This window comes from Zootoca vivipara, chromosome 9, assembly GCF_963506605.1.
Source record: "Zootoca vivipara chromosome 9, rZooViv1.1, whole genome shotgun sequence".
Classification (NCBI taxonomy): domain Eukaryota; kingdom Metazoa; phylum Chordata; class Lepidosauria; order Squamata; family Lacertidae; genus Zootoca; species Zootoca vivipara.
The window spans coordinates 42,106,526-42,120,504 of NC_083284.1; the positions used below are offsets into that span (position 1 = coordinate 42,106,526).

The following is a 13,979-nucleotide window of genomic DNA, read 5'->3' on the forward strand; positions in this document are numbered from 1 at the left end:
AAGTGGTTGTGGGTAAGGACAAAGTGGCAGAGTTTGGTAGCAAAGTCCGCTGTGGTTTTATCTGAAATGGTGTTCCTTACCCACAACCACTTCAAATTTGGTGATGACCTGTTCCTCCAGATCAGCGGCACAGCCATGGGCACCCGCATGGCCCCACAGTATGCCAACATCTTCATGGCAGATTTAGAACAACGTTTCCTTAACTCCTACCCACTCAAACCTCTCCTGTACCTGCGATACATTGACGATATTTTTATTATCTGGACACATGGACAACAGACCCTGGAAACCTTCCACCAGACATTCAATGACTTTCACCCCACCATCAACCTAACAATGAACCAATCTATGCAAGAAATACATTTTTTGGACACTACTATAAAAATACAGGATGGACATATAGACACCACCTTATACAGAAAACCAACTGACCGACAAACATATCTACATGCTTCTAGCTACCATCCCAAACATACCAAACAATCCATCGTATACAGCCAGGCCTTACGTTACAACCGCATCTGTTCCAACTCTACAGACAGAGAATCTCACCTAAGAGATCTACAGCAAACCTTTTTAGAACTAAAATATCCACCTGATGAAGTTAAACAACAGATCAACAGAGCCAGACAGATACCTAGAGAGAACCTGCTGCAAGACAGACCCAAAAAAGAAAATAACAGAACACCACTAGTCATCACATACAGCTCCCAAGTTAAAACAGTACAACGCATCATCAGAGATCTACAGCCTCTCCTGGACAATGACAGCTCCCTTTCTCAAGCTCTGGGAGGAAGACCTTTCATTGCCTACAGACAGCCACCCAATCTTAAACAACTCCTCACCCACAATAATACAACCACCAGACTTAACATGGACACTGGTACCAGAGCCTGCAATAAACCCAGATGCCAACTTTGCTGCCACATACACCCAGACAATACCATTACTGGCCCCAACAACATCCAACATACCATCTCAGGACTATTTAATTGCTCATCCTCTAACATTGTGTATGCCATCAAATGCCAACAGTGCCCTTCAGCTCTCTATATTGGACAAACAGGCCAAACCCTACGCCAAAGGATAAATGGACATAAATCTGACATCAGGAACCAGAAGACAGAAAAACCAGTAGGAGAACACTTCAATCTCCCAGGACATTCTATACAAGATCTCAAAGTAGCTGTCTTACTACAAAAGAATTTCAGAAATAGACTGGAAAGAGAAGTTGCTGAATTGCAACTTATCACCAAGCTCAAAACCATGGAGGGACCTGGTTTGAACAGAGATATCGGGTTCTTATCTCATTATACATGATAAGCGATCTTCAGCCATCTCCACCCTTGCTTTTTCATGCAAAACCATTTGCAGTCGTTTCCGGTCATCAACAGCTATCAGTCAGTCAATCACCCATTTCCACCACCCTTCTGAGTGATCCCCCCCTCCCCCTCCCCACCCCTCCCCACCCCTTCTCTACATAAGTGCCTGGAAACTTCCATTTCACTGTATCTGAAGAAGTGTGCATGCACACGAAAGCTCATACCAAAATAAAAAAGTTGGTCTTTAAGGTGCTACTGAAGGAATTTTTTTATTTTACTGTTTGTTATAGACATAGAACAAATTTAGGGATTTCATGAAGGTGAAAACTGATTCATAGCATGGAGTGACATCTAGTTCACGATTCTGGATTCATCCTGTTGCATAATCTTACAATCCAGTTGAATTGGTTTGTGGGTCACACTCTATAGATACACTGGCAGGTCAATATAATATTGTCTTGTGATTTTGAGCATGGTTGTTTGTTTTTCTTCCCTGCCCTTTAGTAAGTCCTGAGGCTCTCTCTTCAAAACTAGCTCCTATGATCAACCCATAAATTATTGAGTGGCCTATTTTTCCTGTGTGTTTGTACGTTTGTGTATCCTCCTCTGGGCAAAACATTTTATCAATACTGAGAAGCTATGGCCGCATTCCCGTGCACATTTAATAGGGTGAATGCTATGTTAGACCCACATAGGAGTGTGCTAGAAGTCTTTCTTTTGGAAGTTTAAATAGAAGCATATGGGGAAATGCCACACATATTACCGGTAGATGTGCCACTTTCTGACAGCCAGTAGGATTAGAAAGAGTATCCACTGGATTGCTGTGGCAGAAAACATTAGGAGTTGCACTGGGGTTGCCCTCATGCTTCCAGAGCATCCTGGGAACAGGAAGAAGAGAGAGCTTCAAGCCTATATTGGGTGCAAGATTCTCCAAATGCAAGGCCTCCTTACCCATTCTTAACCTGTTTTAGCAGCAGCACAAAAAAGGGAAAAGAATCCCTGGGAAAAGGCATGGGGAGATATGCATAGACTGAGGTCAGTTAACCTGCCTGTTGTTGTTTAGTCGTTTAGTCGTGTCCGACTCTTCGTGACCCCATGGACCATAGCACGCCAGGCACTCCTGTCTTGCACTGCCTCCCGTAGTTTGGTCAAACTCATGTTCGTAGCTTCGAGAACACTGTCCAACCATCTTGTCCTCTGTCGTCCCCTTCTCCTAGTGCCCTCAATCTTTCCCAACATCAGGGTCTTTTCCAAGGATTCTTCTCTTCTCATGAGGTGGCCAAAGTATTGGAGCCTCAGCTTCACGATCTGTCCTTCCAGGGAGCACTCAGGGCTGATTTCCTTAAGAATTGATAGGTTTGATCTTCTTGCAGTCCATGGGACTCTCAAGAGTCTCCTCCAGCACCATAATTCAAAAGCATCAATTCTTCGGCGATCAGCCTTCTTTATGGTCCAGCTCTCACTTCCATACATCACTACTGGGAAAACCATAGCTTTAACTATACGGACCTTCGTCGGCAAGGTGATGTCTCTGCTTTTTAAGATGCTGTCTAGGTTTGTCATTGCTTTTCTCCCAAGAAGCAGGCGTCTTTTAATTTCGTGACTGCTGTCACCATCTGCAGTGATCAAGGAGCCCAAGAAAGTAAAATCTCTCACTGCCTCCATTTCTTCCCCTTCTATTTGCCAGGAGGTGATGGGACCAGTGGCCATGATCTTGGTTTTTTTGATGTTGAGCTTCAGACCATATTTTGCGCTCTCCTCTTTCACCCTCATTAAAAGGTTCTTTAATTCCTCCTCACTTTCTGCCATCAAGGTTGTGTCATCTGCATATCTGAGGTTGTTGATATTTCTTCCGGCAATCTTAATTCCTGCTTGGGATTCATCTAGTCCAGCCTTTCGCATGATGAATTCTGCATATAAGTTAAATAAGCAGGGAGACAATATACAACCTTGTCGTACTCCTTTCCCAATTTTGAACCAATCAGTTGTTCCATATCCAGTTCTAACTGTAGCTTCTTGTCCCACATAGAGATTTCTCAGGAGACAGATGAGGTGATCAGGCACTCCCATTTCTTTAAGAACTTGCCATAGTTTGCTGTGGTCGACACAGTCAAAGGCTTTTGCATAGTCAATGAAGCAGAAGTAGACGTTTTTCTGGAACTCTCTAGCTTTCTCCATAATCCAGCGCATGTTTGCTATTTGGTCTCTGGTTCCTCTGCCCTTTCGAAATCCAGCTTGCACTTCTGGGAGTTCTCGGTCCACATACTGCCTAAGCCTGCCTTGTAGAATTTTAAGCATGACCTTGCTAGCGTGTGAAATGAGCGCAATTGTGCGGTAGTTGGAGCATTCTTTGGCACTGCCCTTCTTTGGAATTGGGACGTAGACTGATCTTCTCCAATCCTCTGGCCATTGCTGAGTTTTCCAAACTTGCTGGCATATTGGGTGTAGCACCTTAACAGCATCATCTTTTAAAATTTTAAATAGTTCAGCTGGAATATCATCACTTCCACTGGCTTTGTTATTAGCAGTGCTTTCTAAGGCCCATTTGACTTCACTCTCCAAGATGTCTGGCTCAAGGTCAGCAAACACACTACCTGGGGTGTACGAGACCTCCATATCTTTCTGGTATAATTCCTCTGTGTATTCTTGCCACCTCTTCTTGATGTCTTCTGCTTCTGTTAGGTCCTTACCACTTTTGTCCTTGATTATGGTAATCTTTGTACGAAATGTTCCTTTCATATCTCCAATTTTCTTGAACAGATCTCTGGTTTTCCCCATTCTATTGTTTTCCTCTATTTCTTTGCATTGCTCATTTAAGAAGACCCTCTTATCTCTCCTTGCTGTTTTTTGGAAATCTGCATTCAGTTTCCTGTATCTTTCCCTATCTCCCTTGCATTTTGCTTGCCTCCTCTCCTCCGCTATTTGTAAGGCCTCGTTGGACAGCCATTTTGCCTTCTTGCATTTCCTTTTCCTTGGGATGGTTTTCGTTGCTGCCTCCTGTATAATGTTACGAGCCTCCATCCATAGTTCTTCAGGCACTCTGTCCACCAAATCTAAATCCTTAAACCTGTTCCTCACTTCCACTGTGTATTCATAAGGGATTTGATTCAGATTGTATCTTACTGGCCCAGTGGTTTTTCCTACTTTCTTCAGTTTAAGCTGGAATTTTGCTATAAGAAGCTGATGATCTGAGTTACAGTCAGCTCCAGGTCTTGTTTTTGCTGATTGTATAGAGCTTCTCCATCTTTGGCTGCAGAGAATATAATCAATCTGATTTCGATGCTGCCCATTTGGTGATATCCATGTGTAGAGTCGTCTCTTGTGTTGTTGGAAGAGTGTGTTTGTGATGACCAGCTTGTTCTCTTGACAGAACTCTATTAGCCTTTGCCCTGCTTCATTTTGAACTCCAAGGCCAAACTTGCCAGTTGTTCCTTTTATCTCTTGATTCCCTACTTTAGCATTCCAATCCCCTGTAATGAGAAGAACATCCTTCTTTGGTGTCATTTCTAGAAGGTGTTGTAGGTCTTCATAGAATTGGTCAATTTCACTTTCTTCAGCACCGGTAGTTGGTGCATAAACTTGGATTACTGTGATGTTAAAAGGTCTGCCTTGGATTCGTATCGAGATCATTCTGTCATTTTTGAGATTGCATCCCATTACAGCTTTTGCCACTCTTTTGTTGACTATGAGGGCCACTCCATTTCTTCTACAGGATTCTTGCCCACAGTAGTAGATATGATAGTCACCCGAACTGAATTCACCCATTCCCTTCCATTTTAGTTCACTGATGCCCAGGATGTCGATATTTATTCTTGTCATCTCATTTTTGACCACATCCAGCTTACCTCTATTCATGGTTCTTACATTCCAGGTTCCTATGCAATATTTTTCTTTACAGCATCGGACTTTCCTTTCGCTTCCAGGCATATCCACAACTGAGCGTCCTTTCGGCTTTGGCCCAGCCGCTTCATCAGCTCTGAATCTACTTGTACTTGTCCTCCGCTCTTCCTCAGTAGCATGTTGGACGCCTTCCGACCTGAGGGGCTCATCTTCCAGCGTCATAACTTTTATATGCCTGTTGTCTTTGTCCATGGAGTTTTCTTGGCAGGGATACTGGAGTGGCTTGCCAGTTCCTTCTCCAGGTGGATCACGTTTAGTCAAAACTCTCCACTATGACCTGTCCATCTTGGGTGGCCCTGCATGGCATAGCTCATAGCTTCTCTGAGTTATTCAAGCCCCTTCGCCACGACAAGGCATTGATCCATGAAGGGGAAACCTGCCTACAGGGAGTTATTAACTGCAAGTGGGTGTGTTCCATTTCTGGGATAAGGACTGTAGAAGAGGGGAAATGTTTTGGAGGAAGCAGAGTCAAATTCTTGTTCCCCCAGAAGTTTTAGTTTAAAGGGTTTTTTTTTGTTTTGGTTTTTTTGCAGAAGAAAGGATTTATTGGGTGGGGTGGAAATAAATGGATTCAGAGGATGCACTTCCTCTGAGTACAATTCCCACTCCCCCACTCCCCCTTTCCCCACCACCTTGAATAACTTTCCCAAGTGTCAACTCAGTAGTTCCTTGTGTTAGTGGAACTTACGTTGAAATTTAATGCTATTGCTTGCAGATATCAGCCTCAAGGCAACTTTTTTTTTTTACACTATTGTCTTAACTTTCTATATTAAATATGACCTAGCCAGATTATGGACAGAGTAATGACAATAAAATAGCAGTTATTAAAACAGTTTACACAAGAAGGCTAAAAGCATACTAGCAATACAGTACTCTCCTGGGGGGTTGCTTCTTGGTGGCACAACTGCAAAGGACCTAGCACAGTGATGGCGAACCTATGACACATGTGTCAACACTGACACGCATAGCCATTTTCTGTGACACGCGGCCGCATGCTGAGTCCTCACTTCCGGCCGGCGGCGGAATGCCGCAGGGCAATGCATCTCTAGGGGCCTTGTGGACTTCCGGCGAGGCAAGATGGCGGTCGGCACGGAGCTCCTGAAAGTGACCAGCGCTGCAGGAGCTGCCGGATGGGCTCCCGAGCCACCGAAACTGCCACCGCCCGGACACTGGAGGCCACCAGTGCAGCAACCAGGGAGCTGCCGGACCCCACCCCCACCCCGCAAACCTGACAGACTGCCTCGAGGCACTCCGGAGGCCGGAGGAGGAAAAAGGAAGCCCTGCTGCCACTGCCCCCGCAGTAAGGAGGGAGAACAGGGGTCCGCTCGCTCCGTTGCCGTCCCCGTCGCCCCCGCCTCAAGAGAGAGGAGGGGGCCCTTGGAGGAGGGAGAAGAACCCTGACCTCGCTGCTGCCACCACTGCCACCATCCTGGGAAGAGAGAAGAGACACCCAAGTACAGTAAACTGAAACCCCTTCCCTGTTGCCCCGCCGCTGCGCAAGCATAGCCGAGTGAGGAGAGAGGTGGGCTGAAGAGGGCCACAAGGAGGCACAGGCCCAACCCTAGCCCACCTCTCCAGCGGCAGACCCGTTGGAGGAAGGCCTGAGCCCATAGTCCCACTGGGAAAGACCTCTGGGTTTTGCCTTATTTTTTTTCCCTTTTTAAATATTTTTTTAAAAAATATAAAAAAACTTTAATAATTTTTTTCTCCCCTTTTTTCCTTTTTTAAAAGGGGAAACAATTACAGTATACATTTTTGTGATTTAAACTATAAATATTGCAAAATTATGGTTTTTTTCCTCGAAGTGACACACCACCTGAATTATGCTCGGTTTTTTGGGAGAATTTTGACACACCAAGCTCAAAAGGTTCCCCATCACTGACCTAGCAGATGGCACAGGGATCCATAGAAATGTATTTAAAGAGAAGCTATATTCTTGAGCAAACCCATATGGAGTAGAGCACTTCAAGTGGTCTCTGCAGAACTTATAATCAAACCAGTAAGAGGTTTTTTAAAAATTGAAGGGGTGTAGCAGTCTCGGTTAATAATTATGACAATTGGTTTGTTAAGTGTTTAACAATAGTAAATGCTGTAGAGGGTGGTGGTGGGTAAAGATAGCCTCTGCTCTCAAACTGGCAATCCAAGAAAAAAACAAAAACAAAATGCCAGTAAGGCAGGGAACGAGAATGATAAGAACAACATTAATCAGAGTAAACTTGAAAGAAGAGGTGATTCTGAAAATATGTTTTCTTAAGAAAATGGAAGCAAGACAAAGACTGAGATGAATATCCAGGGGAAGTGCATTCCAAAAGAAGCAGGAAGAGAATGGTTAGAGACAGAATAAAGGATGTGAGGCTTTAAGATTAAAAGAGAGAACAAAGAGAAATGAGATGGGAGTGTTTAGAAATAGAGAAGGAATCTGGGTAGGATCGATTTAAAGGGGGAGGAGGAGTTTAAAATGAAGAAAAAAAGCAAGGGTAGGCAGTGAAATGACAATGCTTCTTCTGCTTAATTTGTATACCCAAATATGGGAGACAACTTGAGGCTGCAGCCAGAGAATTTAGAATGCCTTTTAGACAATTAGCTAAAGCAATTGGTGCCCTTTATTGCTGCAATAAGATATAGAAACAGGGTTAACTGTGGATCATAGGGCTTATGATTATACAAAGGTTTGATTTTCAAAAGGGCACGATTGTTCTGCAGAGGTGTCTGTGAATGGTGGTGGGGGATAAAAAGTTTGTGTTTCAATTTGGGCTGCCGATGTGTGACTATAGCCTGTGTTACATGATAAATATTGATTTCAGAGTATTACCTGGTCCTTAATGTTTGTTTCCAAGAGCAAAGAAGAGATGTTAGAAAATTATTATAAGCAAAGTCTGTTCTTGAAGCCTTTGCAGAGTTCTGCATACCAATTTCAAACAGTGTGCTGAAGCCTCTTCAAGCTATGGACGTTCATTTGCACTGTGCTTCCACTGTCTTTGTGAAAGACATCCAATAGGATATTTAATAATGCAAAGAGTAGCTGCAGCCAGACTAGTCTGTTGATTTTTCACTCCCCCTGAGGTATATTATTCCTTCTGATAGCTAGACAGTTGGCCAGGTTGTCTTGGGATCTAGCCAGGTCTGCACTGCAGTAAATCAGAATTGCTTATTGGGAACATATTTTTCCACAGGGAGCTTCCAGTCAGCTTTAACCACTTGGACCAGTGTATACAAAAATCCAGTAGTTGATTTTGACTATATAAAGATTAAATACTGTAGTGTTGTAGCTTCTAAACAAGGCTTCATTTCTTCTAAAGGGTGGGTATATGCCAAATCCTGTGGCCAGTTGTTGGGGGTTATTATTGGATGTTAGTGGCAAGGTTTCTTGCTGGTGGACAGGATGTAATATCACAGTGAACGGACTAGGAAAAAGACCTTGTGGTCATAGCAAATGGCTTGATGATGTTGACCCAGTCTGCAGCTGCTGTGAAACAGGCTTTTTTAACAAACATTTTTTTGTGAAAGACTTCCCTCTTAGGAAGAATTTTCAGACACCAACTAGTAGACCAAACCAGTTCTAACCAACTCTTAACCAACACCTACTGGATCAGGCCAATGGTCCACCAATCCAGCATCCTGTTCTCACAGTGGCCATTTTAAAGAAGCCTTACTTTTTATAAAAATAAATTGGATGTGGTGCATTCAACTGGAATTAGCCCACTAGTTCTGAACTTTAATAACTGTGCTGTCACATCAATCAATCAATCAATCAATCAATGGGCTGGTCCTTTTTTGTTCATGCTAACTGTTTGTGACTTGTAATTATACTTGGGTAGAACGCTTACAGAATGATTGAATAACTCAGATCCTTAAACATATTAGCCGCACTTTGGTGGCTGTGGTGGTTATGAAAGTTATAGAAACAGATGTCTAATTTAATATGTGCGTAATTGTAAAGGCAAAACAAAAGGTGTGCCAAGGCCAATGACTTGAATGTAAAAGATAGCAGAAAATTGTATTTTAACATAATCCTAGCATTCATTAGAAGCTAGTCTGGTTTCCAAATTGTTCCAATTTTTTTCCTTAAAATTTGAGAGATAGTGCTCTGCAAGCAGAAGGATCTTGCTATCTCTCGGGAAACATGTTTTAATATCGCAAGAAGAAATAAGATCAAACAGTTTTCTTCACCAACAGCTAAATACTTAGCTGGTTCTGACCTCCAAAATTAAGCTGCTTTCTGATCTTGACTTTGTCAGGAACGAACTCAGAACATTTTGCACAAAGTAGCAGCATTTATTTTGGGGGTGGGGGAGAAAAGAAGAGGGACTTTAAATAGTGAAAGAAAAAAATGAAGACATAAATGTGTTTGTGTGGTTGTTCTGTAGGAGTGAATCATTACAGCTTAATCCTATGTTTGAGACTTTCTCCTGAATAAACAAGTGAATTTCGTGGGACTTACTCCCACATACGGGTATACAGAATTGCAGCCTTAGGCTGCTGTACAGTTATAAGAAGTCAGTTGCTGTTATGAAATTGTTTTGATATATAAAAGTACTGGACTGTATCAGACTAAATCTTGCTGAAGAGTACAATCCATTGAAATGAATACATGCAAGCAAGCTAATCCATTGGTTAAGTTAATCCAATTTGTCCATTGCTTTCTGTGAGTCCATCCTGAGTATGACTGAGTTGGATACAACACTATATATGTAACTACTACATGTTCAGGAAGAATCAGTTTTATAAAATTCACCACTTAAAAAGCAGTCTATCATGGGCAGCTCACATGTAGATTTATATTAATGTTGTGTTTGCTTTTATTGCCCAAATTGCACTTCCTAACATTTTCTTGTTTTTATTTACAGCCCCGATGATATTGGGACCTGTTGGTATATTCTTCTGTCTGGTTCAGTATTTATCAAAGAATCAATGTTTCTTCCAAGGAGCAGGTATGACTAGAATTTGTTTTATAGTTCACATAATTAAAAATGAATAGTTCTCATCTAATATTGAAAGAAATATTAATTGCATCGAAGAGTGTTGAGGGGCTTAACATAGTTTCAAGGTTTGAGTCCATTCATCAACACACTTTGAATTAGATCTCTAATCACTTTTCCAAAGTTCTAGTTACAGGTGTTGGTCTGATGTAGTCGAAACAAAATAAAATAAAATATGAGCCTATGTTCATATGCTTTGAAGAGAGTGCACACTCATCTCTTGCCACATGATGCTTGCCCCATTCAAAAGGCATTATATTCTTCCTTTAAAATACCCTGGCCTTGAACCATTGGAGGAAGAGTATTTCAAAGCTGACCAGCAGTCACCAAGATCTTCTCTGGACATGACCTCTCTTCTGGGGCATAATGGCTATCACTAAGTAGCCTGTTTTCCATGTTTGTAGTGTAACACAGGGAACTCTTCAGCACGAGACATGTTTTTGCCAACTGCTCATTCATGGTTAATGTGAAGTGGTACTGTTCATTGAATGTAAAAGCATGATGCTGGTTCCCCCCTTCCCCATTTTTCTTGGAATGTGTATGTTGAAAAGTTAGAAAAAGACTTTAGAAATGGGGCAAAAGTGATTGTCAGTTGCAGACAATATCAGAGAAGTGGTGGCAATGTGGGACACGGAGGGGAGAAGTCTGTCTTCACATGCCTGCACTATACAAACCATGATCCCCTGCACATATGTATGTTATCCAGGACAAGAAAGAATGGTTTATCAGTACTTGTGGCTGAGCAAAGGGGGTGGGAAGGCCTCTGCTTGTTCTTGTGACCCTTGTCTTCTCCGGTCAAGGTGCTGCGTTGTGGATGAGGAAGAGCACTGACAACATAACAGGGTTTAGGGAAGCTGTATTTCCAGTTCTTTGAAAGAGCAAAGAGGACCTAATTTGCTAGAACTAGTTTACAGACCTATTGTTAATGTGAATTGCTTTTAAGCCCATGAAATAAAATGTACATTTTCAAGTAGGTGTGTGTGGCTACCACATGAAATTTGAGCCAGTATGCTAACTGAACTAATGCTGCAGTGTGAAAAAGGTTTCTGTATTCATCTTGCATTCTGGGATACAGAGGAAAAATCTGACAAAAATATTGCCAAGTAGCAGGTTGATACAGATTTAAGTCAACCTTGAAAAGGTCTCTCTTGATTTCTTTCCCTGTGCCTTCGCTTTGGGTGTCGCATAGCATTTAAATCAATTTTATGCCATTTTGCCTGAGGCTGTCAGCAAGGTAATACACAGATGTGGATTAAAACCACAAGAAACTGCATGCATTCTATCATGATTTAAAAAGCAGTAGTAACTAAATGGATAGCGTGTGTACCATATCAAGCAGTTGCAGAACTGTGTTTAGTAAAAAGTGGTAGTTACTAATAGCAGTAGTCACTCACCATTTTATAAATTCCTGAATTAACTACCAGAGAGTGTGATCAGTTAGTTACAGCTCAATCTTCATTCATTTCAAAAGGTTTGAGCTGCTTTCCTGGTGAACTCCTTAAAACGAACAGAAGTTGCAAAATAGCACTGCTTAGAGGATTGTGTATCTACTTGTTGATCCCAGAAGGTGATTGTACATGCACACAACCTTGTGTTCATATGTTGGAAGTCAACAGTATAAATTAGATGTGCATCTGAATGCAGAAGTTACTGGTTTGCACTATATCGAATTTTCAATATATGGAATCCCTTATGTGTTCTTGTGCTCACAAAAGGCTCTTGATCTAATGGATGCCTCCACTAATGGATGAAGAAGGGATGCGATGTTATGCTAATTTCTCCCTGCATCCTGCAGTCTTGCAGTGCCACTCAAAACTTGTTCAGCCAGTTGAGGAACCCTTTGGAAGAGGATGGAAGATGGTATGGGGTGTGACAGTCATCACAATCACTGTTAGCCCCGGTATCGGCTTGATCATAGAATCAAAATTGTAGAGTTGGAAAGGATTCCAAGGGTCATCTAGTCCAATGCCCTGCACTGCAGGAATCCCAACTAGATCATACATGGCAGATGGCCATCCAACTGCTGCTTAAAAACCTCCAAGGGAGGAGAGTCTATCACCTCTCAAAGGAGTCTGTTCCACTGTTGAACAGCTCTTACTGTCAGAAAGCTCTTCCTGGTGTTTAGTCAGAGTCTCCTTTCTTGTAACTTGAATCTATTGATTCAAGTCCTAGCCTTCTATGTGACAGCCCTTTATATATTTGAAGATACCGTAACTCTCATATCTCCTCTCAGTCTCCTCATATTCAGGCTAAACATTTACAACTCCCTCAACTGTTTGTCATTAGGCTTGGTTTCCAGAGCCTTGATCATCCCTCCTCTGCACACGTTTCAGCTCATCAATAACTTTCTTAAACTGGGGTACCCAGAACCCGGCACGTCACTCCAATTGTGGTCTGACCATGGCAGAATAGAGTAATGCTCTGACTTCCCTTGACTGGGACACTATACTTCTGTTGATGCAGCTTAGCATAGCATAAGCCTTTTTGCTGCTGCATCACACTGTTGACTCATGTTAAGCTTGTGGTCTACTGAGACCCCTAGATCAAAAGGGTACAAATTTGAATCCACACATTGTTTGTGTATTTGGATATGCACTTAGTGTGAATCCACATTTACATTGGGGTATGAATGGAATGTGTGTTGAAAGGTGCACCCCATTGAAAGTAATGTGGTTCAAATAGACAGATATATGTCTGACATGTTAGAAGTTGCTGGTTGGTGTAGAGAAGTACGTTTTGTATTGTATTCAGGCCTTATGATCTGCCCTTTTTCATGGCTTTAGGTGAAATTCTAGCAAATGATAATTCAACTCAAAAGCATTAAACATTTATTTTTTATGTTTGAACATAAAAAATAAAATTGAACATTTATGTTTAAGGTAAGTAGTAAGAATTCAGATAAAATACTACAGTATGTTATCAAGATACAAGAAATAACTTGTATCTTGTAATAGGACCTGCATTTTCTTTGCTTTGTCCTAAAAAATAGTTGAAAAACTTACAGTGAAATATATAGTGGAACTTTTTCACTGGCATTGCTTAAAACATCACTCATACTGATTGACAGTGAACTCAGTTTATTATCTCTGGAGCACCTTAAAGGTTAATAGGCATTTGCCAGAACAAATGCAATCTAAATTTTAGATATGACATGATTAATGGAAATTAACATTAGTTGGGTGGCAAGAAGAAAATAGATGCTTAAAACAACAGGTGACAAATTGCTTAGACAATAGATGCTTTACAAGAGAGGTTTTAGAAGGTTTATATCTCTGTTCATAGAGGTACCACATATGTAGCAGCTAAGAGTGTTTTTGAGATTTTAAACACCCAGGTTCAAATTTCTGCTCTGTTCTGAGATGGGTAAATAACCACACGCCAGCTTAATCCTGACTCATGATAATGAGTATTGTGAGGTTACAAATTCAGCTACTATAAATGTAAAATGTATGCTATAAATGTAAAAAGAGAGAGAAAAGATTAATTCTGTTATGTGTTTGTTCAGGATTACTACCTCTCAGTTTATTGTTGTGTTTCATTTATTGTACGTCTTTACTTGAACCCACCATATTAATCACAATAATACGCCAACTTTTATTTTAGTATAGAATATTTAAAAGATTTGATATTCCAGTGAGATTGTTACTTTTACTTTGTATAGCACATCTCATGCTAGATTTATAAACTGCTTTTAGAACACTTCTATTTTTTCAAAAGTCACTTGTGCTCTATCATGGTGTAGTAGCTTCTGTTCAAGAAACCTAAATCCAAGCTCAAG

General features: G+C 41.4%; 1 protein-coding gene across 4 annotated transcripts in view; it reads left to right on the top strand.

Annotated features, from left to right (window-relative positions):
• Nucleotides 1–13,979, top strand: part of RAPGEF2 (Rap guanine nucleotide exchange factor 2) — a 165,477-nt gene that overhangs the window by 60,626 nt on the left and 90,872 nt on the right. For all 4 annotated transcript variants that reach the window (XM_035111547.2, XM_035111550.2, XM_035111549.2 and 1 more), the window contains exon 4: nucleotides 10,070–10,153. In XM_035111547.2, coding sequence (XP_034967438.2) covers nucleotides 10,070–10,153 — 84 coding nt within the window. The remainder of the gene's footprint in view (nucleotides 1–10,069; nucleotides 10,154–13,979) is intronic.